Below are 27,693 nucleotides of genomic sequence, written 5' to 3' on the forward strand. Positions count from 1 at the left end.
AGGCTTGTGCTCCCTTAAGGAGTCAGCAGACAGAAGGATGGACTAATGCTTCAGGTACATCAGCATGGAAGCCACTCTTTTACTTTAAACTGCCATAAAAGATACCTCTTAAATTCGGGGGGGAGGGGAAACCTGACCTTTTCAGTGAGGTGTTTGATGGTTGGGTGGTTCCCCCTCCCCAAATTTGCTGTTGCAGTGCTGGTTTATGAATGAGGGTACTGACCAAAGAAATAAGATTCACGAGGGATCATTTGTTTATGCCCAGAGGCAAACTTTCTCTGTGTTGGTCACATAGTGGAACCACATTACGTGGGATTGTATTTAAACATGCAAATACCCAAGCATAGTTTTAACATGTTTCCATCCGAGCAAACAGCGTGGCAAATAACTTCTTAAACCACTGCAGCAGTTTACTGTTGTTCATCTAATAAGTGTGCAAAGACTGGGGTTCCACCCCAACCTGGGTCAATTTATCAGCTGGCTGCTAAATCTTGTCCGCTCCATTGCAGTTGCTCTTGCACACCTCAAAGCCTTGACTATTTCAGTTCACTAACACATCAGAAAACTTAGTCTTTTGGAGAACTGCTGTTTTGTTTTTCTGCTTGAGGAGTGTGCTGAGATAGGTTTGCAAAAGCTCAGGTGGGTGCCAGAGGGGGTGAAAGGGAGGATTTGAGAGCTCCTGGGCTGGGAGGGCCGAGGAGAATGACGGGAGCAAAAATGCCAGCAGTTAGGTTGGCTTAGACGACCATGGAACTGTGGCTAAATAACTTGTAATTTCCTTAACTCGCTGGTAAAAAAAAAAAACTCATCATCTGCCTGTCCTATTGAATGTTCTGTAATGAACATGCCATACGATGCTTACCTAAAAAATGGTTATGTCTGAATTTCTTCCTCTGTAGAATGAAAGATTGTGGATGGTTTTCTCCCTGAAGGCCTACAGCACTCTGATAGGCTCTCAAGTGCAGTAGCCAGAACAACACATGATACAAGGTGAAGATTATATCTTGGATTTAAAAAAATATGTTGTAATTTATTAATATGCTTAAAACACTGATGATGGGGCAGGGAGAAGGAAGGGAGGAGCGTGTTGAAAGGCACATGTGCCTGCTATAGCAACTGTTCAATGGACAGTAGCTCCAAAGCAATAAATTCTTAAGGTGCCTCCAGAGTACATCCAGACAGTTGATCTTAAAAACACTTAAACACCCACTGGATACGCTTTCACTGCTGGTGAGAAAGGACTGTTTTGATTCCAAGATCAAAGGAGAGTGTTTTCTTTCATTCTTTTGACTCCTGTATTAAGCTTCCTTCTTTTCTCACTCTTCTTTTTGTTTTATTTTAAATGTATTCTTTCTCTTCAGGTCTTTTTAAAGACATGGTTGTCTTATTTTCTCTTTGTAGTTGACCTTAGTGGCTTTCTTCTTTGGCTTGGAGGGAGGGGATTGCTTTATACAGTTGCATCGTCTCTACTTTCTTCTGCCCATGGATTTCAGTAGTGGATTTTGTTCTCAGATCTGAGCTTCAGTAGAGGGACATTCTGTATTGTCACGTTAGCCAAGAGGACCTAGACCTATGAGATCTCTCAGCAGCAGTAATACTAAACTGCATGACCAACTTCCATATCCAGTAAAAGAAAACTTTTTTTTTTTTGGGGGGGGGTATCAAAAAGATGAGCTAGGCTTTTGTGAATGCGATGTTCTTTTATCTCAGACTGTGTTGGCGTACCTACCTAGGTTCTAGTAATTCATTTACTTCCCTGTAATGCAAATTGCTTACCAGTTGACATTGTTATATTTGGCTAATGACTGCCTCGTTGTAGTGCTTCTCTTGCAATGATTAAACGCAGAAAATTCTCTATAAAAATTTGTCATCAACATTTGTCTCTTTAAAACGATCCCTTACACTGCTGTAAGATAAAAGCTGTTCTCCAGTCACATCTGTTCAGCTCCCCCGTCCTCCGAGGCCTCTTTGGCAGCACTCCACCGTTTCACTCCCACCCTGCAAGTTCCTCTCAGGGCCCTACCCGCCCCTCGGCCGGCGGCGAGGAGGCCGGCGCCGGGGGCAGCAAAGCGCCCGCTGCAGCCGCCGCGCCCGCGCCTCTGCCGCTGCTCTCCTGCTCCGGTGCCCGGGCGCCCGCCGGACTCAGCGGCGGGAACTACAGCTGCCGCCGCTCCCGGTGTGGCGGCGGCAGCCCTGGCAGGTGACTGCTTCCCTCGTTTCAGAGCAGAGGCGTTAAACCGGGGAGGGGGGAGTTCCTCGGCCGCCCCTTGCGCCGCAGCTTTACCTGGGGCAGGAGGCGGCGCGCGGGGCTGCCCCGCGCCGCGCCGCGCGGCCGTTGCCCGGCGCGCGGCCGTTAGGCGGCGGCCGTTACGCTGCGCGCGGCCGTTGCCCGGCGGCCGTTAGCCGCCCCCGGGCTGCGGGCACGCGCGGAGGGAGGGAGGGAAGGAGCGATCGGTCCGGGGCTAAGGGCGGCGGCGGCCGAGCAGCGGTTTTAAACTTGCCTGCCTGCGGGGGTAAGCTCGGCGGCGCAGCCGGGGAAGTATGAAGGGGAGAGAGGAGGGAGCAGAGCGAGTTCAGGCGCTCCGAGCCTTCCGTTAAGCAGAGCGACCGAGAAGGAGCAGGTGCTGCCTTTGGTCTGCGGTGGCTGCGCGCAGAGGTGCGGGGCTGCTCCCGGCTGACCTCTAGCAAAGCAGGCGGAAAACAAACGCAGGGGAGGCAAGGGGAGCGTGCCCCTCTGAAATATCGTTATTTATGCCCCTCTGCTAGCTAGCAGTAGCGAGACTTTTTCTTGTTATTATTAACAATGGGTATTTTTAGAGCCTGAATAATAGCAGTGGGCTAGGTGGAGATTTCGGGGTTGATTTCGAGAGACGCGAACAGGAATTCCCTCGTAGGCTTTTCTGAGGGGGCGGTGGATGTGCCATTCCCCAACAGCTTGCTTGAGCCAGGCTTGTTTGTCCAGCTCAAGGTTCCTGATAAACTGTTCTTGCTGCTGATGGCACATACTAAAATTGCACCAGTTTTATTTGGTGATCGTTAGGAGTCTGGCCAGGGTTCTTAATTTAGTCAGAGTAGATGGTTTTAATCATTGGCAAATAAATGATTGTCTGCTTTTGGGGGGATTTTTTGTTCTTTTTTTTTTATTTTATTTTTAAACTAGTCTCTAAAAGGGGATTTTAAATTCAACTTTTTTTTTGTCTTCTGGGTCATTTGCAAAACCTGAAAATTGTTTGAATGGGTACCATATGTGTGATGCCCTTTGCTGAACAAACATTTTAGGGATGAGAGAAGAAACCCTTTTAAGTCTAATGACTATTTTCTAGCATAACTGAGCAGTCTGCACAGGGTAAGTGCAGGTGACTCACTTAGTCCTTAAGTTTGGCTCAATTTGTTAGAATTTGGTTTGAATTTTGACTTTGTTGCTGTTGCCCTGCGATTAACGTATATCCTAATCAATTTTACGGTTCCATTGAAATAGGCTCTTCTTTCCTACCTTATTTTTATAGTGTATCTTTATCTAAAATAAGAAAACCTATCTAGTTATTGTAGTTGAACCTGTGAGTTAGGATCAGTCTTAGAAGCCACTGTCTGAAATTTATTTATATGGCACAAGTGTGGCATTAATATTTTGACTATCAGTTTTCTTTTGAGATGCCATGCTTCCCTTCCGAAACAGATACTGCTCCTATCTAAGGTAAGCTAAAACTGAGACTTGAATGCATCAGCTGCAAATGCTTACTGAAAATAAATGGAAGATAAGCTCCAAAAGCAATTAGGCAGCTTTGAAAATCAATCCACAGTAACTGAAGTTGTCCAAGGACAAGGGTTAGATCTTTGTCAGAGCAGAGCTCTATGTGGAGAAGAGCCTGGCACAATGTCAGGCTCATGACTCTCGATTTTACATTTTTTCCAGTCTGAATTCATATATGAAAACCTGTGTGTATTCATTTGCGTAAATCACTTGCATAAATGGAGGCAACTGCAATGTTGAAGTAAATCATTCAGAATTGTCACAGCACAGCTGGTAAGACAGAATTCCACATACATTCCATGTCTGTAAGAGGTGCCCCAAATAAATTTTGGATTATTAGCTTTTTTTAAAGACCTTCTTTTTTTCCCCCATGATCTGCTACATTTTTTGTACTTGGTCGTTCTGTAGGGTAGTATCTTTTCAGTCTGTTTGTATATCTAGTAAATATTTCAGCAAAGCTTTCAGACATACTTAGTGTTTTTAGACATAGTACCACAATGTTTTGATATGGTAAGCATTGTGGAACAAGTTCAGACTTCCAGTAAAATATACATTGCCATTTTGTTCTAATTAGTTACAACAGGTAAATAAAAAGGTTTGGGATAATAATTCCCAAATGGTAATAATCCCAGAAAATCTTGTTTCTTCTGCAAATTATTTGTCAAACAATTACTGGTGAAGTAGCAAAGCAGGAAATGAGGTGAAGTACAGTTTACAGCTGTAGGCAACATGAATTGATTATCTTACATATTCCCATACACTTTCCTTGTATATAGTTGAAGTATTCAAATTCTGTTGCCAGACATGCAGAGGTAAAGTCTTTTTTTTTTTGTGGTAGAGTGTGCACTGGTTTGTTGAGCCTGCAAGAATATTTTAGTCACTCAATGCAAGTCCAGAACAAAGATGGTCTTTTTTAACATGCAAGTTCCAAATGTGTCAAATAGAGCTCTAGTTGGTGTATGAGTCCCTAAAGAAATGTCACTTGGAAAATAGAGCATCTTTTCTCTCTGAAGAGCTTCGGTCTGCTTATAATTAATGCTGAGAATACTTTTCCCTTTGAATAATACTACTGAAAAAGTCCTAGATTCTTCCCCTCTAAACATGTTATCTTTAATTAAAAGCATCCTTGTATGTATAAATGAGTATTTACATAAATAGCGATGCATTTAAATACCAAAAATCTACTTTCTAAAATAGTGTTTGCTTTAATGTCTTGGCTGTGCTGGACATGGCAGGATGGCTAGCTAACAGTAAGATGTAAATAATTTGGTTTTTTTTTTTTTTTCATTTTTTGTTTTGTTTTGTTTTGTTTTTTGAACAGCCTTATCTCTGTGTCTGCATTCAAGCACATTGTTCAGTTACTGATTGAAGGCCCTCTAATTGGTAGGGCTGGGAATATTTTTGTGGAATCATTCTAGCCAAGCTTTGCTAGTTGCTCTTTGCAGTAGTGTAACATGTTTGTCAGGATGAGGAGACAGCATGTGATGATGTTTATTGAGGGATGGTACTGAGGTAAACAACAGGAGCTGCATTCTACACTTCTTTTTTTTTTCAGAAAAGTTAACTGTCCTCCAGCATTCCTGTTTTGAAGCATCACTATTGGAGATGATTGGTTTTTACCCATCACATGGTGCAAGTCAAGCATAGGCTTAACAAATTCTCATATTTCTTGCACCTAGCAGCTGACTTTTTTTGTTTCCTTTTGACATGAAGACACACAACTATCTCTCTGTCTTTTTTTTTCTGTATATCCTGGCTGTCGATCACATCTGTACCCTGGATATGCTTTGCATTTTAATAGAAGGTGAATCTTTCTCTCAGTTTAAATGGTTACGTATTATGAATTAATATCAAAATATATTGAAGTATATAGTTCTCTTGCCTGCTACATCTTTAGTGTTTATTGCTCTGATGTGGTGGATACATGTAGCACACTTCTAGACTTCTTTAAATCCAAACAGAACTTAACTATTTAGTTGTTATTAAGAGAAAAATGAAATAGCAGAAATTGTTCTTGTTACATATTTACTTTGGCACATCCTTTTGGTGTTGCAGTATTTGACAGAAAATGATGACTACCATCTGTTCCGCTCCTCTCTCCTCATCTTAAGTTCCTTTTCTTACTGAGATTGAAGTCTTCATAGGAAGATAACAAGTTTCTGTTTCATTCCCACAGTCACAATTATTTAAAAACAAACACACTTTTTTTTCCCTTTTAATCTCAGATACACATTTTTGGTCATGCTGCCCTTACTATCTGGAACCATGATCTGAATTTAAATTTACAGTGTGCACATCATTTTGCTGCACTGCAAACTGCCAGGAGTTTCTTCTGGAAATCTTTATATTCCTCATTTTCAACTATACATCTTTTTTTAACTGAAAGATTGTCATGTACTTTGTTTTTATGTACCTTGAAGTGCAAGGTTTCAAACTGTGTTTGCGCTTTTTTTTTTTCTGTGCAAAGTACTGAGTCACTGTCAATTCTGCATACGTTAATAATTAAATGTTGTAATGACACAGTTTTATCACACTGATAATACAAAAAGCTTATAAAACTGCTGGTTAAGGAAGATCTTTTCCTCTCTGATTTGGTGGAAGACTCTTAAAAGAATTGGGTTAAAGGAAAAACATACTGTAAATAGAAGTATACGTGCTCTGTCATGTACCACCATTGAGTATGGGATAAATCTGAGTCTTATCTAGAGATCAGACTGGGCAAGAGATTGGCAATAATGCTGTCACAGGGGAGGAAGGCAACCTGGTAGCAATTAATACTGGAGAACTTGAAGAAGCTGAAAATAGAACCTCAATTTCCCTTACGGTCTGTGGAACAATTACCTTCTTCTCAATTTCTTATCTGTAATATCGAACTCTTGGTTAGTCTGCACTTCCCCCCACCCCCTTCCCACCTCTAAAATGCAGATATTGGCATAGGATAAGGAGATTAAACACATTATTGCTAAGAACTCTGGAAGGCAAAACAGAACAATGCATTATTCATAATTTTTTTCTAGGCATTAGAAATCAGATGTTGAATATCAAGATGTTTTTTGGAGCCTATTTCACTTCTTCAGTTGTGTCAGTTGGCTGGATAGTGGATATGTAGCTTTTTTAAAACTTTGTATTATCCTTGTCTCTCTTAACTTTTAACTGTAACTTTTGATTTGAGAGACTTTTGTCTAGGAGACTCAGCTTTCAGCTGCGTTCGCTCCTAAGCTGTATGCAGGACTTCTGCTGCTTCTCTGCATGTGTGCAAAAAACTTTTTTTCTTTTTGGAATCTGAGGATCATAAAATAATGGCTGCTGAAATCTCTGCATGATCCAACTGTAATGTTGTGAACTATCAAATACATATCAAATAAAAAATTCAACAGTTTTTTTCACCCATAATTATTGTGACTGAGCTTTGCTAATTTAAGAATCCTATCATAACTTTTTCTGGCTGTAGAGTCCTAAGCAGAAATTATTGTAGATGAAGAGAAATAAATTGCCTTTCATTTGAATCATGCAAATCATTCAGTCATTAGGTCACAGTAATGTGTCACAGAGATCTTAGCTCAGATTCTGCCCTTCTGCATTTATGCGGAGGTGGGTTTGTGTAAGCATAATAGAGGCAAAGTAAGGAAAAAGAGAAAAACAAGACATGTTTTTAACAGCACATACGAACATGTTGGGCACAGATTTGAAAGAGCAAATAATGTTTTTAAATTTGCAGTCTTTTAAGTTGAGTAACTTCCTCTTTAAAAGTGTGGCATACGGTATTTTAATGTGATTGTGAGATGTGCAGCCACTGGTTGGTCAAAGCTTAAATACGCGATCTCTGAGTGAGGCAAAATGGGTAATAGTGAACTTAGTCCCACGATACTTTTCATTTATCCTTAGCTAGGCTTGTGTCTAGCTGCCTGTGAGATTTCAGGCTACTACTGAAAAAATCACTCCACTTGAATACCATAGAGAAGTTTAGGTGAGAGTATATGGTGTAGGGTGCTCAGATACTCCTCTAAAACAAACTGCGTCAGGGATTAACTGGCATAAGCAAAACTTCTGAGTGTGCCCGACGCCTCGGATCAAAAATCTGTTGATTGTTGCTGTTGTCAAAGGGTCAAAGCAGCTTTGTATCTGCAAGAAGCAGTGTTTTGCTGCCCTGGGCGTCGGGCATTCCTCAGTGCAGCCCTTGGAGTCGTATCCCGAGCCTCCCCCGGGCATGCGGCGCGCCCTGCTACTGTGAGAGGCCTGGCCGGCCCCCTGGGAGGGCGAGCTGGGTTTCTCGCTCTTCTGGGAGCTGACCTCTTCCCGTGGTTATGGACTTTGAATTAGGTTCCTGCTGTGCTGGCTAAGTGCTGATAGTGAACAATCTAGAATAAGACTGTGGAACAGAATGATACTATCTCTTCCTCCTACTTTGAAGATACCATTGTGTACCACCTCCCTATGGCAGTAATGGTACATTTCTTATCGGGACAAGCCAGAAACCCTCTGGGATTTGTATTTCCTGTCTTTGATTTACTTCTCCATGTAGGAAGCTTTATTTTATCTGATGCCCAACTCTCCTCCTTTCCTACAATGTTAATGGATCATTTTTGTGCTCACTTGGGAGGTGTTGTTTGTTGTATACAAAGCAATTTTTGCATTGCTATGCTATTCTGAAGCTTGTCATTATGTTCCATAAACTCTGTAAACAGGAAGCTTTTTGTACACAAATATCCTGACCTCATGGTTTTTCGTATGTTTCTTGTGTTAAATAATGACAAAACATGATGGCCAGAGATGGACATAGAATGAGGTGCAGCTTCTGGGACTGTGCCATGTCTTAGTCCCCTTTGGACTATCTGTTCTAAGGGACCCTGTTACAGATGCCATGGGGTTTTTAAGACCTTCAGTGGATCGTTTTTCCTTTGAGATCTGTTGGGAAGGGTAACTTGCAATTGCTGCTCTCTAGACAAACTGGATTTGGAAACAAAGAAAGCAGAAGGGTGCATTTCCAGTAAAACCTAATCAGAGAGTTTATGTAACAGAACAAAAATAAACTAAAATATCACTTCTAAATTGAGCCATTATTTCTCCTGCAGGTAATTATTAATCAATATATCTGATATCTGACAGCATCAGAGTGCTCTAAGTGCTTGAGCTACCTTGTGAACTGCTAGTAAACCAACCTTAGAAAGAAATTATTATTAACTCTAAACCATAATCTCTGGCATGTATCCAAAAGCAGCATGGTCTCTTAGAGTTTCTATTTCATCCATACATTAGCTGTTTTGTACTGACGTGGTTTAATAGCACCACATGGAATTGTGGCTGCTGTGTATCATTTAAGCCGTAGCACCTGGGTTATATAGGGTTTGAGACATAAGAATGAGATTTCTAAATATCAGGTTGAAAGTCTTTCCAGTTGCTAATTTCTCCAATAACATATTTTAAAATGGTTCTCGTGTTGCAGGGTGCAGGTGAACAATTGCTGGTAGAATGAGTTGAGAGTTCCTGTGTTAGATTATTTCGTAGATAACTGCTCTGAAAAATACATAGCACTGTTCTCTGGAGCATCTGTTACCAGATACTGATGGAGACACAACATGAGGCAGGACAGAGCTTTGATACTAATAACAGTTGCTCTATTCCTGTGGAGCTATTCAGTCCACTGTTAGTACACAAATGGAGGAAAGTGCAAATCAAAATGCAAAAAATGCTGAAACGTAAGATGACTTTTAACATGATAAGATACTGTAGGAAAGTTTTGAGTTTCTTGGGTTTGGGGGCTTTTATTCTAAACAGTGAACATTTCTTGAAAAGCACTTTGCCTCCTTCAAAAGGAGCCAATTTTGGGGTGCTTTATTGAGTCCATCATATTTCATCATTTTTGTTTTAAAACATGCTTTTAAAGAAGCAAAATGAAAAATTTATTTCTTGTACTATTTAGGAGAGAAGTACTGTCTATGGTATTTAATGCCTGTCTACAAACAATATCCACCCTGGGGAACAGCAAAGTCCTGGAGCCTTAAGTACTTGACCATGGGATAAATTGAAAATTTCCTTCTAATGTCTTGCCTTTGGTCATTTGAAAAAAAAAACAAAAGAAAACAAAAAACCTCTCCCTTTGAAGTTGTGATTTTAAAGGCAACATGCCTGCAATATTGCATTAAGAGACCTTAGAGAATAAAAACACCACTTTATTGTTTATAGCTCTAAAAACTGCATGTATTGCATCTGTTCCTTCTTCCACATTTGTGGTGTTGCATTGCCTTATCAGGAGAAATGTGGAACAAGTCTAAGGGGCTAATGACTTCCCTCTCACGACAGCTTTCTGTAGTGATTAGGGGAGTTTCTGGTGCAGATGCATAGCCACTGAGGTTGCTTTCTGGTGTTCAGGTAACACACAGCAGTTTTAAAGAACAGCATTGAATAGCAAATTTGGGAGTGAGCGAGTTTGCTCTAAGTCATCTTCTCCCAACAGAGGCTGGAGAGGTTGGTAGGAGCATGCTGTGCTCCAGTAACTCATCGCTAGTGAAACTGTCTCTTTGAGTTTGCTATGTAGTGGTGCAAGTTGAAATACTGCTGAGGCACTTTGCCCTTGCTCTTCAGTCTGTGCACTGAGCAAAAAATCTAGCATAGTTGGAGTTCTGCACTTCTGTGTTCTTCTGTACTGAAGTAACTAGGAGTTATGCAGGCACTTACAAGGGAATTGAAAGATGTTGAATATAGCAACTTGAGATCTCTGTATGTTAACAAAAATAATCCAAAGAATACCAGCTTCTTTCAAAACAAAAATGACATTTCAGGCAAATTGATTTGTCACTGCTCCTAGTTCTTTGCAGTAAGAGATAGAACTTTTGTGAGACTTTAAATTAATTCTGGCACTTACTGCTGGACTGTAGATAAACTCATCCTACAATGCATTTGGAATTAATTGCAAAAATGTACATCTTTGCCTGTTTTTCATGTAATGAGTTCTTTCCACACATACTCTTGGGCAAATGCAAAATATGCCTCTTTGCACACAATCCCTCTCATGTTCTGCTCCAAAAATTCTAATTATTGGTCTCGCTGAGCACAGGTCAGGAAGGGAGAAATCTTTTTGTGGCTTTGGGTACTCAGTGACTTAGGACAGTTGAGTTTCTAGCTAGACTGAAATGGGATTCTGTTCCTGTGTAAAGCAGTGCTGCATTAGATGCTAAATTTACCATATTGGCAGATACTGTGGTGCTGATACAGCATAAGCCATGAGAGAGAAATCTTCTGTTTTTCTAGGTACCTAAGCCATCCTTCCTGGCCAACAGGGACTAGCAATGACAGACGCTTGTTTTCTCTTGGCACAGCTGTTCGTACTGGGCCTTTGTTAACGTACTGAAGTTGGCCAAGAATTTGAATTTTTGTTATGTAGTGTTAAGACAGCTTTGCCAGCAAAATTTTGTAGTCTACTGGTGGCTTGAGTTGTGCTGTCATTTTGGAGAAATTGTTGCTGCTTCTCTGTGACTCAGCAATAGAAATGTTATCTCATTAAATACCATGGTAGGTATTGTTTTTATGTAATGTGTGTTCAGGTTTCTAAAACTCCATCCAGTTCTGCTTTGCAGTGAAATTTAAAGTGTGTTTTGGAGGCTCCTAGACTGCATTGATTTAGGTGTCGAGACAAGCTGAAACTGGACAAACTCTTTTTAATTCTGGGGTAAGTTGTGGCTTGAGTATGGTGGGGGTGAGAAGAGATTGTTGTTTTGTGCTTCGAAGATAGGGCTGAGAAAAACTAGCGCTTCCTCAAATGACAGCGATAATGATAGAAAGACCAGTGAAACTAATTAATAGATCCAGTTCTTGCAGTGTCTTTTATTCTCATTCTCTAGTGTGTGAGGATTAAGGAGTTTCAAGTTGCTTTACAAGGCTGCAGCCTTGCACTTGCATGTGTAAGCAATATGTTTGTGCAGCTGGCGGTCTTATCTCAAAAGTGTCTGACTTCTCTACAAATATTTTGGTGGGTGCTTATGTAGTGGTGGGTTTTTTTGTTGGGTTTTTTTCTTTTTGAATGCCAGCCTTCTGAAAATTAACTGAAGAGGTTGACTGAAATATGTCCTGTCAAATGAATCATACAAGAAATGGGTCAGTTTTGTTCCTGTTATGCCTATGTGAACTCCCATTAACTTGTGTTAGAATTCTTGCTTTGATCCAGGAATGAATATGGTCCATCCTTTCACTGAATATTTTATTTAGTCCTTTAAGCAATTTCAGAGCATCAGATTACTCTGCAGCAGGAAAAGAAAAAAAAAAAAACTTCCAGCTTTGGAGAAAATAAAGACTATTGTGTGTCATAAACAATGCTTGCACTACAGAAAAGTGTAGAAATACTTAATGTTTTATCAATTCCCCTAGCATGCAGGTGCTGGAAATATGACATTTTTTAAACAATATGTATTAAAAAGATGACAACACTTTCCCGCAAACCACCTTGCAAACATTTCTCATACTTAAAGGGAATTTTGAAAACATTAATCATTAAAGAGAATCTGAATTTCTTCTACTTGCATCATGAAGCAGTTCAAAAGTAGTCAACATAGATTTATTTCTTTAGCTTTTTCTTTTTTTTCTTTTTTTTCCTTAAGATGTCACAAAAGCACAACAGCCCTGCAGTCAGGTTATGCTGACACACCATGAAATCAGGCTGTTTTACTACTCCAGCAGAGTTTTGTTGCTTGAAGAAGGGTGTTTTAGAACCAGTAGGGCATGCATACAGTCTTTTGTTTCCTTTTTAAGAGTTCAGAGGGAGAAGGAAAGGGAAGGTTTTTACCTTTTGCACTGCTGTTCAGTAATGTGCAAATATTCCCTCCCTGGCCCCCTTCCCCAGGCTGATTAGGAAGATTGGACATGTCTGCCCTCACACTCTTCCCTTAGGTAGTGCACCAAAAGAAACTGTGGACCTATGCAAGACTTACTTACAGCCTTGTTATACCTGCTGTTCACACCATAGGGAAGTTGAAAGGTTGAAGAACTAACTCTATGGATGTGAGGTTCCCCCCAAAAAAATTCAATGCTCATCAAATGTTGTAGCAATGTGATACCTCTAGATGGTTGTAAGATGTCCATTTATGGCACAGGCAGCAAAATGCCACCAACAACATGGGGTGTGGAGCATGTGATGCAAAGATATGCAATATGTATCAATATTTTGCTAACACAACCTATTCTAATGTCTTATTCTGTGTAAGTGCCTTGTTTTTTCTACCTCTAAATCTTCTGTAGCTTATTTTCTTGTAATGTACCTAAGCTTTACTTGGATAATACTACTTACTGAAAAGATGCCATTTTGGAATTTTTAGGAAAATTAGAACTTCAGAGGAAGGAAAAGCATTAACTAGTTCTATTCAGAGTCACCTCCCCTACTTCTAAAGTTTGGGAGCAACCAAGTGCCACTGAGTTAGCCAACATTGCCATTAAATCAGAGACCTGTTTAATGTTTAAGCTATGTGGTCTCTTTACTTGCTCCAAGTTTCATTTTTAATAAATCTGATATCCTGAGAGTGATCGTTGAAATTTAAACACGTAGATCAAATAGTATCTTAAAAAGTGAATATACCTTTAAATTTTTTGAAGTATGTCACATGCTTCTGAACTATCTGATTAGGCTCACCAGAGTTTTTTTTTTTCTTCTCTTGCAGGCATTATGTTACTTGACATACTCGCGACATTGATTTTGGGGACAGTCATCTACTTCCTTCTTTCCAGGAAGAAAGAGGAGACATTACCCTTTAAAGAGGGATGGTGGGGCAAGGGACAAAAGCCTGACACTGAAGAAGATAAAACTATTCGTCCATTTAAGGTGGAAACTACGGAAGAAGAGCTGAGTGTAAGCAAATTTCTATACTAGGGAGAGAGAAGTAAGAAATGGCCAAACAAATGTAGAACTTGTTTGGAAGCAGTTTTTAAAGTGAAGCAATGGCTACATTTGTAAAAATGAGGGATGACCGAGATGCAGGACTTGCAGGAAGGGATTTTTCATTAGTTCAGAAGACAGATATGGATAGGTAGAGTTCACATGATGCTCTCTCTCTCTCTCTCTCTCTCTCTCTCTCTCTGTGTGTGTGTGTGTGTGTGTGTGTATATATGTATGTATGTATATGTGTGTATATATCTTTTTTCTCAGTTGTCTATCACAGGACTGCTAATAAATAAACCTACTTTGTAAAACTTAATAATTGACAGGAAAACCATATACCAGATTATTCAGCTCTGCGCTCCTGTTTGTGCCTCTTGCTCAGACTGATTGTATAGGCCAGAATAAGAATAATGTCTTTATTTTATTTCTTTCAAAGGCAATTATGAATATTATTTCTTGAGAGCCTTTTGTTTGCAGCTCAAGAATGTTGCAGCTCGTAATTAGAGAAGAATTACCATTCAAGCATTTGATTATACGCTTTGATCAACACTAATACCATGGTAGTAAATACAGTAAAAATACATAGGTTGCAGAATTTGTTAGATAGCAAAGCAGTAGATTGTGCATGTTTAATATAGGGATTGTGCAGTTTCCTAGATATGTATGGAGTAATGATTTAAACAGTACTCATGGGATTGCCCATGTGATTCATTTATAATAGATTACTTTCTCTGTAAAATCTGGGGTTTTTTTAATGCTTCATTTGCCCTCCTTAGTAATACAAGTGGACATTGATCTGTAATAAATATGATTTCTCCTTACATTGCAGACACAAAGCTAGATACTAACCTACAGATTTTTTGAAATGCATGATACTATGTTGTAGTATGTAACACTATTGAATCATACTCCATCAGTAGTAAACTCTTACATTACTCAAAATTCTTACATAACCTAGGAATTAAAGTTATGCTAGCATATATGAGATAAAACTTTTTTTTTGCTTTTAAGCTTTTTTTTTTGTTTGTTTGTTTGTTTTTTAAAGATGTTGAGCATGGACCAAACAGCATATATGTAATGATATGTTAAAACCTTTATTTAAAACCCAAGCTCTCTGTGCACACTAGTTTAACCATATTAGCAATTGTTAAAGATAGCATGCCTTTCCTGTGTTAAATGCCAATAAAGATTAGCGCACATACTAACATCTTACCTAGATTGAGACCACCTGTTAGGTGTGAAGCGTGAGCCAATGCATACACCTAACTCATCTTAGCCGGAGTAGGAGCTGTCCTTATGGCTATGTTAGAAAATGCTGCTCAGATTTAAACCCCACAGAGGCTTGAGCGGTGGTGGTGGGGGGGGTATCTCCAGAAGTCCCTTCCATCTCCAACTATTCTGTGATTCTGTTTGTAGTAGGAAGGAGCTCTTGGCTGTCCTTCCTCGCTGAGCAATTTTGGACCGAATTTGCAGTATCTTCTGCATCACCCATACACTGTTGATGTGCGGTACTGTGGTCACTTTAATGGCTATTTTAGAGCTGGAAACTTTCACTCCCAGTCTGATTTCACCAGTTTTGGCTATGTGGAGTCTATTGTTAGGTTTACCAGTGAAGACACCCAGGCTGTTGGTTTGGGAAGGAGAGCAAAAGGTCTGAGCCAGATTCATGCACTGATAGTGAGACCGGGCTCTCAGGTAGCCTGGGGAACAAAGGAGCAATAGAAAGGTAAAGAAACTTATGCTTTGAAGCCACTTTAGCACTTTTGGTAATCACTTTGTGAGGGGCATATCCTCTGTTTAGCTGGCAAGAGGAGAGTACAATGTGATATGGAAACAAGTATAATAAACAAGCTTCCCCATTGCTGCCTGTTGTTTTTGGGTGCTGTTAGAAGGGGATATTATCTCTGTGGTTATCAGCCTTGCAAAGAGATCAGTGCTGCTGAACAAAGACAGTGAGAGTGTTGAAGACAGCTGTAAATGGAAGAGGAAGGAGGGCATCTAGAGAAAAACAAGAATCGGAATGAATAATAATGCAGCAGCAAAATGTACAAGCATCTTTGGAGCATGTGCTTCCCCTCCACCCCCACTGCAGTTCTTGTTTCACCTGGGGATAACTAGAAAGCATGCACAGTAAGTAAAGCACAAGCTGGCAGACACTAATGCTTGTGATGTCTCTTTCCTTCTTTGTTTTTCCCTTTAGGACTTGTTTAGGAGACTTGATCAGGCTCGACTCACTGAGCCACTGGAGAACAGTTGCTTCCATTATGGAACTAATTCAGTTTATCTTGGGAAGGTTATCTCCTACTGGAAAAATCAGTTCAATTGGAAGAAACAAGTCGAAGTTCTCAATAAATACCCGCAATTCAAAACTAAGATTCAAGGTATGTGGCTTTTTCCCTTAAAAATAAGCAATCAGTAATACATAATCTTGTTGACAGTTGTCAAGGGCTCAGTGGTGTGCATGTTGCAGCAGTGGTAAGAAACTCCCTTGTCATAACTGAAATATTTAGGAAAAGGAAGATCATGTGGAATTCCCTTGAGCACAGATGGGTCATCAGCTGGCATTAACAGGAGCCATACACAGGCATTTGGAATAAGAACTGGATCTTAAGATGTACACATGTTCCCTGACTTGCATGCTGTCATGCAAAAATACTCACACATGCCTCCTCCTTTCCTGTTGCTCCATGTACTTGGCCAAGTGCCGCTGTCACAGTTATGCTGCCTGTCTGGCAGCTGTGTCATTTGGGGCATGCTGGCTGCTCCTCTGCAGAGCTGGTGAGCTCTTCTATGCCATTTCAAGCCGTGATAAGACAAAACTAAATATGTGAAAAAAACAGGTTCTTAACTTCTGTCATCACTGAAACTTTTTCAGAGTATACAGCAATTCACAGAATTGTAAATAAGGATTGGGAAATCTCAGTCAGTGAGAGAGGTTGAGATTGTTGGTGAGCTGGGGCTGATGCAAGTAAGAAGTGCATATACTTTGCACTGCATATACGCAGTGCAAAACCCTTCTCTGCGTTTGTTTTCTGCCTGCTTTGCTAGAGGTCAGCCGGGAGCAGCCCCGCACCTCTGCGCGCAGCCACTGCAGACCAAAGGCAGCACCTGCTCCTTCTCGGTCTCTCTGCTTAACGGAAGGCTCGGAGTGCCTGAACTCGCTCTGCTCCCTCCTCTTTATATACATCAAGAAGTGAGGTGTGCAGGCTCTACTGGTAGAGTGAATTATTGTATCCTGGAAAGCAAAGTTTTGAACAGATTTCAGAATAAGCAGTTTGCCAGGAACTCCTAGTGAGATACTGTGGCATGTCTGTTTATGTATCATACAGATCATTCAGGAAATATGACTGCAATTTTTACCTTTTTACTTAACAGTGATGAGAATGCTTCTAGAATATGGTTTCCCATTTTAGTTTACTCAAAAGATACTGAACATTCTGGACAAAAGGTAGAAAGGAACCATAAAATCAGTCTGCTTAAATCGCTTTTAGCAAGGCATTTATTTCAAATTCTTGATTCAATGTGATTAGCTTATCAAAAGTTAAGACGTATGACTTGACACAGGAGGCCTCCACAGAGAGCGAATGCTTACTGAAGGCTTTTTAAGTTTTTTTGCTGCAAGATTAGGATCAATGGTGGAGACAGAAGCCAGACATGTTCAAATGTAAAATAAGGCATGCACAAAACAAGAAAAGTGATTAACTTCCCCCAAAACAAACAGCTGTTAGCTGTGATGGATTCTCCATTTCTTGATGCCTTCAAGTCATAACTGTATATCTTTCAGGAAGAAAACTTGTGGTTGGCTGAAGCCAATCTGGCTGTGTAGGAATATTTGGGTGAAATTTAAGGGCATGTGATATTCGGCCACTTGGACTAAATGATATAATTGTCTCTTTTGCCTTTTAGGCTGTGTGAGTTACTATGCTACCATTAGTAGATTGCTTCACTTCTAGGCCTTAATTTGCCAATTTATTTTAGAACAGAAATATGCCTACATCATTTGCCTGCTGTGATGCTTAACTGCCCGTTATAAAGTACTTTAAGTTCCTTGGACAAATGGATCCACAGAAGTGCAATGTGTTTGCATAGTCACCAGAAGACTTCAGACTTTGTCAGTTCTGTGGTTAGTTTCAGTGTCATGGTAAATTTGGGCATATTAATTAATTATTTTATTTTTTGCAGGTATTGATATCCATTTCGTTCATGTAAAGCCTCCTCGCTTGCCTGAAGGCCAGTCTGCAAAGCCATTATTAATGGTTCATGGCTGGCCTGGCTCATTTTATGAGTTTTACAAAATTATCCCTCTTCTGACGGACCCTGCTAGCCATGGCCTCAGTGATGAACACATTTTTGAAGTCATTTGTCCATCTATCCCTGGCTATGGCTTCTCAGAAGCACCCCACAAAAAAGGTAAGATGTGGGGGAAGAAGTTGAATTTTATACAGCCCGTGGTCTCATAGTGATACAGCAGCCCCCATTAGCAGAACAATCCCTCGTGGTTCCTCTTGTTTTCCCAGTGTAGAAATGAAGAGCCTGTGTGTCATGTGGAAAGAGAAGAGGTAAGAGTGTGACTTCAGATGACACCATTAATTAGTTTCAGGAGCAACATACAGATAATTTACAAAGGACTATAAAAAGTTTTTAAGTGACAATTTGTGAATCTCAATTCATGACTCAGTGAATGGTATGCTAGTGAGCAGGGTAAACTTAAATTGTTACTATTTCTTCTGGTTGTTTTCAATCTACATTCAACAGTATTACACAAGGAGGTGAGAAGCAGCAGTTAAAGCAAATCAGTTCAGGTATCTACATGGCAGATTGCAGCCAGCTACCTGCTTGCTCTGCCTATGCTCTGAAGTAGCCAAACACAAGCTGCAGGAAATCTGAGCTTGGTAGTGTTTAAGGTGACACTGAGCTTAGTATCTAAGTGTGGGTAGGTCAAAGATTTGTGGGGAGGGAGGAGAGGTTGACTTTGCTTTTCTCTACTTCCACAGTTATGGTCTGACAGTGCTATTCGTGTGTATTCTGGAAGTGGTCAGCATTGGTGGAGGATTGTGTTACTAGCAGATGCTTCAGGTTTCCAGCTATCATTAAGTTGAAACTATGTGCTCAGGGCAGATAAAATGGGAACACGTTCCCAGGGCAATGCTCAGAGCCACAGCCACAGGTCACACTCGGCTGGAGAAGGACTGTGGTTAACAGGGAGACCAATAACCCCTCAGTGGGGCAAGCGCACGGAGAGCCATTGGAGAGAGGAGAACAGCGGTCTGTAATGAGCACTGGATTTTCTCCTTCTGGTTTCTGCTCATTCTCTAGACCTTACCTTCGTGTGACAAGGGCATCAATACCCTGCCACTAGGAAGAGCAAGGCGAACAGAATGCTGCTTAGGAGCTTGGCTATTGCCTTTACTGGGAGAATAAATGCTGGACATGCAGAAGTATAGCAGGAGTTAATGGTTCTTTTTTTTTTTTTTTTTTTTTTTTTTTTTAACAGACTTTGATTCTGTAAGTGCTGCTTCTGTCTTTTATGAATTGATGCTGAGACTGGGATTCAGTGAGTTCTACGCACAAGGTGGTGACTGGGGCTGGCTCATCTGCACCAATCTGGCCCAGATTGCTCCCAGGTAAGTACCCGTTTGGTACAGTGCTAGATGATCAGCATGCAAAGCTGTTCTATTCTTTAAATAGTAAAGTATTGCTCAGGCACTTGAGTGTTCCTACCAGGACCTCATATGAGCACTATGCGGTTTCTGTCTTCAGTGCTCAGTGTTAAGCAGTGATCCAGATCTGTATACTCTTCCTGGGTTTCTTCCAAAAAGAAACAACCAGTTGCACAGTAGCTTTGTTATGGCCCCAGATTAAGTCTGGAGTGGGACAAATATTTATAAGTAAAAGGAGGATTTGTGGCCTAGTGACATGCTGATTACTGACAGTTGCCCCTTTGACTTCTTTTTTTCCACATGAAAAGCCATACTACAAAGTACAGCTAGGGTGATGAGCAATGATCAAATTAGTGGATCAGAATTTAAGTACGTCCATTTTGTTAGTAACATTTTAAATATAACAATTCTTGAGTCAGATCTGTTTTGTTAATATGTGTGGTTTTTTTTCTGTTTTTTTGTTTTCAGCCATATGAAAGGCCTTCACTTAAATTTAGCCTCAGTTACAAAAATGGGATTCACTCACGTGCTCTCTGTTTTGCTGGGACGCTATCTTCCAGGGCTCTTTGGATTCCAGGATGAAGATGTTAAGCGGATGTTTCCCTTCTTGGAAAAAGGACTCTACAGAATCTTAATGGAGTCTGGCTATGCTCACATACAGGCTACAAAGCCTGATACTGTTGGTAAATGAAAAATCAAAGAACAAAATACTCCAATAATAACAAAAACAACAAAAAAGAAACCCCTCAAAAGCTCAAAATACTTAAGTTTGTTACTGTACTTTTCTAGAAAAAAAATACATTGTGTTTATTTTGTTTATACTTACAGAATCAAAGTACAAAATGTTCAGAAAATATATATTTTTTTTCAATTCAAATGGGAAGGTTTGAGACTTTTAAAGGTATGCTCCTCTTCTATATGCACTCAGAAAAGAATACCTATCTGGGTGTAGTATATTTAACTCATTTCCTGCATGCAGAAACAGTAAATCTGCACATCAAAATTGAGTGTGTGGTTATGTGCCTGACATGCTCAAAGTGCTCTTTGTTTAATACTTTTCTGCTTCATCAGGGACTGAATTCCTTTTCAAAAGTAGCTACGTTGAGAACAAAGTATCATTTCTCCCTAGAGAATGGATCACATTTAAATGGTGTAAACTACAAGAAGCTTTTAGTTGTCTCAGCATACAAGCTAGATTGTTCATAGGGATAAATAATACCTAAAAAGTAAATTGAATTTAGTTATCTCTTGTTGGACAGCTGTTTCAAGAACACTGCATGTATCTTAGTTTAATGCAGCAGCAATTCACTCACTGTGGATTAAGAACAGAGCTAAAGAAACTATGGGTATATTCTTAAAAAGTGTATGCAAAATGATAACTAAATGGGTTTTAAGTAATTTGGCTTGATTTGAATTGTCTCTGAAAACTTCTAATCTTTTGATTCCTTGTATGCTCCAAGAAAAGATGGGGAAGCTGTAGGTGACAGATGGCTAGGCCCAGTTCTGTTTCTTTTGCTTGTGGCTTTCTGGCTGAGTCTTGTCCCTACCAGTCATCTGTGGTTTATCAGAGCAGACTGCAGACTGTGAAGCAGCAGTTAAGAAGTTCATGTTTTGGGAGCAGAAGCAGGAGCAGTCCTGCAATTCTGAGGATGAGGAAAAGAAGGAGCATGGCAGAAGCGAGGTTTCTGCAGGGAGAAAGACACCCTGCAGAAGGGAGCAGACTGTAGGTGGGAGAGGCTTGGCCAGAGAGGCTGCCAGTGCCTTCCTGAGGCTTCTGCTGGAAAGGGCCACCTTGCAAGAAAAGGGATCTGACAGGGGAGCTGCAGGCAGGCAGTCAAAGAAGTATCCTAAGTGCGGAAGTTGTCTCTGACTTTTGGCTGATAGTATGTTCTCGATTGCTTCAGAGTTGGCTTTTGATCAAATTGGTGTCTGTGAATCTGATTTTATACTTACTCTCTGGGGAACCTTCATGGAGTGTGGGTTCATTTTTGGTTGATTGAAAAGCCTTGGAATTTGCCTCTGTTAGAAGTGCTGTTAGGATCATTATCAGTTTTTCTTATGTATAAATAGATGCACACATCATTTCCTTCAAATAAGTATACTGGAACTGGTTAGTGCTTGTCCAGTTCTGCAGATCTGAAAGGTGTGCTAAAAACAACCTTTTGTAATATTTGGTATTTGATTTATAAATGTTAATTATTTGATAACTGGAATCAGTTACCATGTTTAATCTGCAATTATTAATGAAATTGTGCTAGCTATACTGTTAGGCACAATAGAGGGAGGGTTGGGGTTGCATGGATGGGACTTCAAATACATGCTGTTTTCAGGAAGAGCTTTTTCTAAGCCAGAACTGAGCAGCTGGGACAGTTTATGGTCCTTGTATTTGACAGCATTAGGCTGCATTAGCAAAGTTCCAAGAGCAAGTGTGGTTCTTCTGTCCAAACAAAACAAACTATAAAAGGTATATTAAGCTTTGTTCCACATTAAGGCAGTTGGCTATTTCTGATGCACAAGATGGACCTTTTAATAAAGCCTTACTCTTCCTTAATGAATTTCTAATAACCTCTAAAAAGGTTTTTCCATTAGATAATGAAGCAAAGTCTCCTGGTCTCTTCTTACATATGTAGGCACGTGGAGTTTGACCCTGTAATGCTGTTAATATGTGACAACTTCCACAGTAATGGAAACAAATCTTACTTGGCACACCAAGCTTAATTATCTTATTAGCTCACCAAAAGAAAATAACAAACAAAACAAAACAAAAAAAACCCAGCAGAAATCCAGTACTGTTACGTCACTTGAAAAAACACACAGTGTGAGCTAATATGGACCCTCTTTATTTGCAGATATTATCAGTTCATGATTCAACAATAAACGACTCTGGATTAGTCTAATACTTTTTTTTTTTTTTTTTTTTTCCCCATTTTAACACAAGTGCTGGAACAAGTTTGTAAAAAGTTACTTACTCTGTATTAAAATGGGCACCTTCTCTGAGGTTAATAGGATATTCCAATTTTATTTAAATTTTCCTCCTCTTTCTCAGGCTGTGGTTTGAATGACTCTCCTGTAGGACTGGCTGCATACATCTTGGAGAAGTTTTCTACATGGACTGATCTGGAATTCCGTAATTTAGAGGACGGAGGACTAGAGAGGTGAGCACTTCCTCTTCTGCTGTTTTCAGATGACATGATTAAGCCCCAAGTGTCTACTTTGGCTGTTCTCATCTTACAAGAAGCTGGGAAATAGAACTAGTGATTCATTTTAATACTGATACTTAATTCTCTATGTCCTTGCTTTAAATCAATCAGTATTACTTAATCTACCTAATGTTTGCTAATGAAGTCACTCGTAGTTTGAGGCAGAAATGTGAGACTTTGATGACCACTTTGGAAACTGCTGAGGTACCTGACAGAAGTTGAACAGAGTCATGTTAGGAAAATGTCAAATGAAAATTGATTTGAATAGCACGTTTCCACTGCATATAGCTAATAATTTGGTATGAAACATGCATTATTTATGTAATGTGTTGGTGAAGTTCTTCTGATGCCTCTATGGAAAGCTTATGGTAGCATTTGGGATTATGAATAATAAATGTCACAAGCTGTTCCATATGCTCTTCTGCTCCTACCCACCTGGTCTAGGGACAGTATAGACAGCTATGCTGGACCATAAGTCACTTGCGGGGGATCTGCCTTCCATGTGGAAGTTTAAATGTCACTTTCTAGTTTGTGTTTAAAAGCCTAACATGCTTATTTGGCCACTGACACACTTAGAAGAAAGGGGAAGGAGGTGGAAGTAATATACTTCATCTCACAACTGTTTTTATTATCAGTGAGTTATCTATTCAACTAATTTTGCTATAACAGTTTCTTCTTACAACCAAACCAAAATCAAGTCCTTGCCAAAGTAATATAAAATGGTATTTAGTTTTAACTGAGCAATCTCTGGGCTGACCTTTTCAGGAAGTTTACCCTGGATGATCTTCTCACCAATATCATGATCTACTGGGTGTCAGGTTGTATAGTCTCCTCAATGCGTTTCTACAAAGAAAATTTGCAGAAGGGAATAGGCACACAGAAACATGAAAAGTAAGTAGTTTCTTCTTTAAATATTTTGCCTTGAACTTAATCTTATGGTGGCTGACAGGTCTTACTGCAAATTTATGAACGCTGAGCAAAAGCACTGCTGTTCTGATTTTCCTTCACAAGATCGAGCTCTTAGGTGATGTGTAGTGTTGTGCTTGGAAATCATGTTGCAACTTGGTAAGAATTGCAAAATGTTAGCAAGGAGCACTGACTAGAACAAGGACTTCCCACTCATGGTTTATGCAAGTGAGGAAGAGCATGTGCAAGTAGTCCAGAATTTTATTTCAGGTATAAAGTTACGCTGTGACTGATCCATCTATTCCAAGTTTAGTTTATGTAGATCTGTTACTTTTCTGGAAACAGACTGCCTTTTTCTGTGCAGGATTTAAGTCCTGCTGTTTGGTACTGCAGTATACTGACAAACTCTGTGTCATCTGAAAGTTGAACTGATGTTCCAGCTGTGCAGGAACACTTACGGCAACAGCTTGGTTGCATATACTTGTGTCAGCTGGAGTATTAGTAACTGCTTAAACCTGCTCTGAGGTACTTGCAGCAACAGCTAACTGCTGGATATTTATTTAGCTGTGAAATGGTGCTCCCAAAAAGCTGACTCAGTTCTTAAAGCTGTTGTAGCCACACGGTAGGCTGTATCCCAGTCCAATCCTGCCTACATGAGATGAGATATGAGCTTCTCCATACCCAGAGGGTCTCAAAGACCCTTGTGAAATTGGGTACCCATTTTTCAGGTATATATGCCCAAGACCTTGTGTATCTTTTAAAGTCAGCCAATTCTGACAATGCAGCTTATGTGTATGGGATATTTAGACCTTTTGTTATTCTCCACCTGCCAGTGTTCAGCAGAGTGTATTCATGCCAGTTGCAAGCAAGAGCTTTTGTCCATAGGTACTGCTTTACAGGGTAAAGTCTCATATTTCACAATGTCTTTTCTGGGCAGTCTGGATTTACTTTTTATTGTTTTTTTCTTCTCCTCCTCCCCTCCTTGCAACAGTTCAAGATAATTCCTCCACTACCCCCCCCCCCCCGTTGCTCTGACAGGCTCAACATGTTTTAATTGTAATCTTCGCTGTAAATCTCTCTTACCAGCCCTTGTCAGATTATGTGCTTTTCCTCCAATACATGACTCTAGAGCCCTGGATGCAGCATGAGGAAACTTGATACCCACAGCCTCCTAGAGCTCTCTTCTCAGCTTTCATACTTCAAACTCTCATATCTTGAATCCCTTGCAAAGCTGTCTTAAACATATGCAAAAATTATAACTATTTGATTTATTTTTAAGGAACTGCATTGTTGTCTAGTATATAAATTTTGGATCTGGAAGTCAGCTTTTAATTACCTAAAGAGTGTGCCCATGCTGAAGAATAAAATTTCCAAGGGACTTCCACTGCCTGCTGAATTAAGTGTTTGAAAGATAAAAACTATTTTCTTCTCTCTCTCAGGCTCACAGTACAAGTACCTACTGGCATTGCCTCCTTCCCTAATGAACTCATGCACACACCCCAGGCTTGGGCCCAGAAGAAATACACCAACATAGTCTCTTTCCATTACATGCCTCGTGGTGGCCACTTTGCAGCTTTGGAGGAACCAGAACTTCTTGCTGAAGATATTCTGCAATTTGTTGGAAAAGTAGAGAAACAGCAACTTTGGAGAAAGAAAGGAGAGTAAGTCCTGTTAGGAACAGCAGGAAAATAGCATGTGCTAAGGCAAGTTTACAGTAACCTATGTAATTAGATCTGATTCTTGACCAGATGTGAGAAAGCACAGCAAGAATGCAATACAGCTAGGTAAGATGCTGCCTTTGGGCCTTACTGTGTGTTTTGTTTTTTGTTTTTTTTTCCCCCTGTCTAGTTCAGCTAGGCTAAGAATGGAGCATGAGGGCATTGGTTATTTTTTTTTCTCCCCAAACATAGATTTTTAAAATCTGTTCTATAGTAATACTGGCTCTTGCTTTGAAGTTGTCAAAAAGTCCTTAAGACTAATGGTGCTCAGCTGAGCTGTTACAAAAGGCTTGTCTTTACTGCAGCAGTGAGCTTGAGTTAGCGGATGGACGAGATTCCACTGAAACAATAGGAAACAACCTAGCAAGACAAGTTGAGTGAGTGCATTGATTAACAACCAGCATTAATCTACAGTGCCTATTAAATAGCCAGCTGGCTGCCTTGCTCTTCCAGCCGGTGCTATTACACAGCTTCCTAGCTGCAAGAAAGCTCACTCCCATGCGCTGGGCTGCTGGCACTGCAACTTGTGAGGAGCAGCAGGAGCAGCAGACAACCAGCTGAGACATGCAGGCTCCTCTAGCTCAGGCCAGGAGGAGGGTTTGGAGTAGGAGTGATTATAGCTCAAGCTACTTCTGCACTGAACTTGCGCTCTTAACAGCTAAAATCATAGCTCTGGAAAGGCTCAAGGCACTATAGCTTTGCACTGCTGCTGCAGGATATTGTAAACACCTCTTATAAAAGAAAATTGATTTAATCTGAAATTAAAAGAAACTTGTATTAAAACTTCGAATAACACCTGTGTATATGTTTCTTTTAAACTTTCGAACAATTGAGATTTTACTTAGTGACAGCAGTTAGTTGTCAATTTAAAAATTACTTGGTTCTCTCTGACCTTGCATGTTATGAAGGTCAGACTGAAGGCAAACTGCTCAAAGAAAATTGAATTTGAAGGTCTGTGTGTTTTTGCCAGTAACAATCCCTAGTGTGTATGGCTGAGCTTCAGACACTCTTGAACTATATCCAGATGACTGATTTCAGTATAGTTTTGTTTTCCAAACACTTCTAATACACTTCCTTACCCCTGCAAAATCCATCAATAACACTTGCATGATTAGTATTATTTTACAGTATTAATTGAAATGGAAGCTGTTAAATAGCAGTCACTCCATCACAGAGCTTTGCTCCATCCCATGGGGCTTTAGACTTAAGAATACAAACCAGTTTGTTTTGCAGAAGGGAAGCTGTCACTGCTCCTGGGCACATTTTAATCGTGGTGCTCCACTCAAAGCCACCAGATACACTATGACAGAAAAATCATTAGGGCAGGGTGACTATGGACCACTGCTGACCAATTTTCTGAGTAGAGGTGAGAGCGCTCTACCTTTCCATGCCTCTTCTGTGTTCCTGTGCCAGGGTGCTAGCAAAGTACAGAAACTCTCTGGTGTTCCTACATGATTTGACTGCAATGTTGTCTTAAGCATTCATATTTGGCTTGAAGGTCTAAGACAGATACCTGAGTGCTGACTGCCTCCAGGTTAGTAGTGAGCACTAACTCTGCATTTACTTTTAACTGCTTTCAGTCAGAATTTGTGTTCTCACTTGCAAAATGTATTGTGGTATATTGTGTTTTAGGCCAGTCTGTTTCGAGTAGACCAAAAGAAAACGTAGAATTATTCAGTTGGTCTAAAAGGCATTTTTCCTCCCAGAGAAGAATATCCCTGAACTTGTTTCTGGGTCAGGATGAAGAAAGCTGGCTATTCAGAGAAAATCAGGTCACCTCTGAGAGCAGCAGCTGTTTGCAGGCATGACTGCGCTCCCTCTTGCACAAGTCCTTGATTGCTGGCCATTTGCTTTTGCCTAGCTTCTGTCCCCTGCATGGCCTTATGTTTCAGAGCCGGAGGTCATCCTCCGTCATCTTTAATGCACATGCAGACATCTGCTGTGGTGCTAGGGAGCACTGCCATATACTAATATAAATGAATACTTCCCTAGGGACTCTTCAGTCACAACACAGATAAAGTAAGTGGGAAAGAAGTTCGCTATATGATACCTGCCAAACTGATTTTCTGATGCGAGTAGAAGGCTCGAAGCATTTTCTGCCCTCTTTCTGGAGCAAATCTCCTTGCAAGGGCCCAGCCTTGGTGAAAGGAAGCACATCGGGACTCAGTTTAGCATTCTTGCCTTACAGAGCTGGTGAAAGAACAACCACCCTTAGACACTTTCTATTTTTAAGTGTGCCTCATAGTGCTCAGCAGTTTGAGACAAGGATAATAAAGACAGTAAGTGCGCATGTCTTTGCTCCATTCTGCACACCAGGTAAGCTCCTCAGCCTCCTACACACAAGCTGGCCACACTATCAAGTTTTACTTAGTGCAAAAAATAGTGGCCACGACACTAAATACAGCATGAAAATGGACTTGATTAGCCACTGTCCGAAGAAATCTGGACATAAAAGTTGTAGGCTTTAGAAACTTAAAATGGTGAGTAAACATACTGCTACAGCAGATCTCAAATTTCTTCTGAATTCTGATGTAATGTTTCTCAAACCTTAAGCCTACAGCTATCAGCAGCTCTTTTTCATTACCCGCTATCTACA

General features: G+C 40.3%; 1 protein-coding gene across 2 annotated transcripts; it reads left to right on the forward strand.

The window, feature by feature from the left end:
* Positions 1–2,117: 2,117 nt before the first annotated feature.
* On the forward strand, positions 2,118–25,892 carry EPHX1 (epoxide hydrolase 1). 2 transcript variants are annotated; one of them, XM_062571601.1, is made up of 9 exons: positions 2,118–2,200; positions 13,396–13,583; positions 15,814–15,994; positions 17,796–18,023; positions 19,108–19,237; positions 19,742–19,956; positions 22,320–22,428; positions 23,239–23,364; positions 24,819–25,892. In XM_062571601.1, exons 2-9 carry the CDS (start codon positions 13,401–13,403, stop codon positions 25,042–25,044), a joined length of 1,398 nt encoding a protein of 465 aa, XP_062427585.1. In that variant the 5' UTR covers positions 2,118–2,200; positions 13,396–13,400; the 3' UTR covers positions 25,045–25,892. The 2 variants fall into 2 exon arrangements, with proteins under 2 accessions (XP_062427585.1, XP_062427584.1); XM_062571600.1 differs by lacking the exon at positions 2,118–2,200 and adding an exon at positions 2,446–2,513.
* Positions 25,893–27,693: the final 1,801 nt, after the last annotated feature.

Source organism: Rhea pennata, chromosome 3 (genome assembly GCF_028389875.1).
Source record: "Rhea pennata isolate bPtePen1 chromosome 3, bPtePen1.pri, whole genome shotgun sequence".
NCBI classification, from domain to species: Eukaryota; Metazoa; Chordata; class Aves; order Rheiformes; family Rheidae; genus Rhea; species Rhea pennata.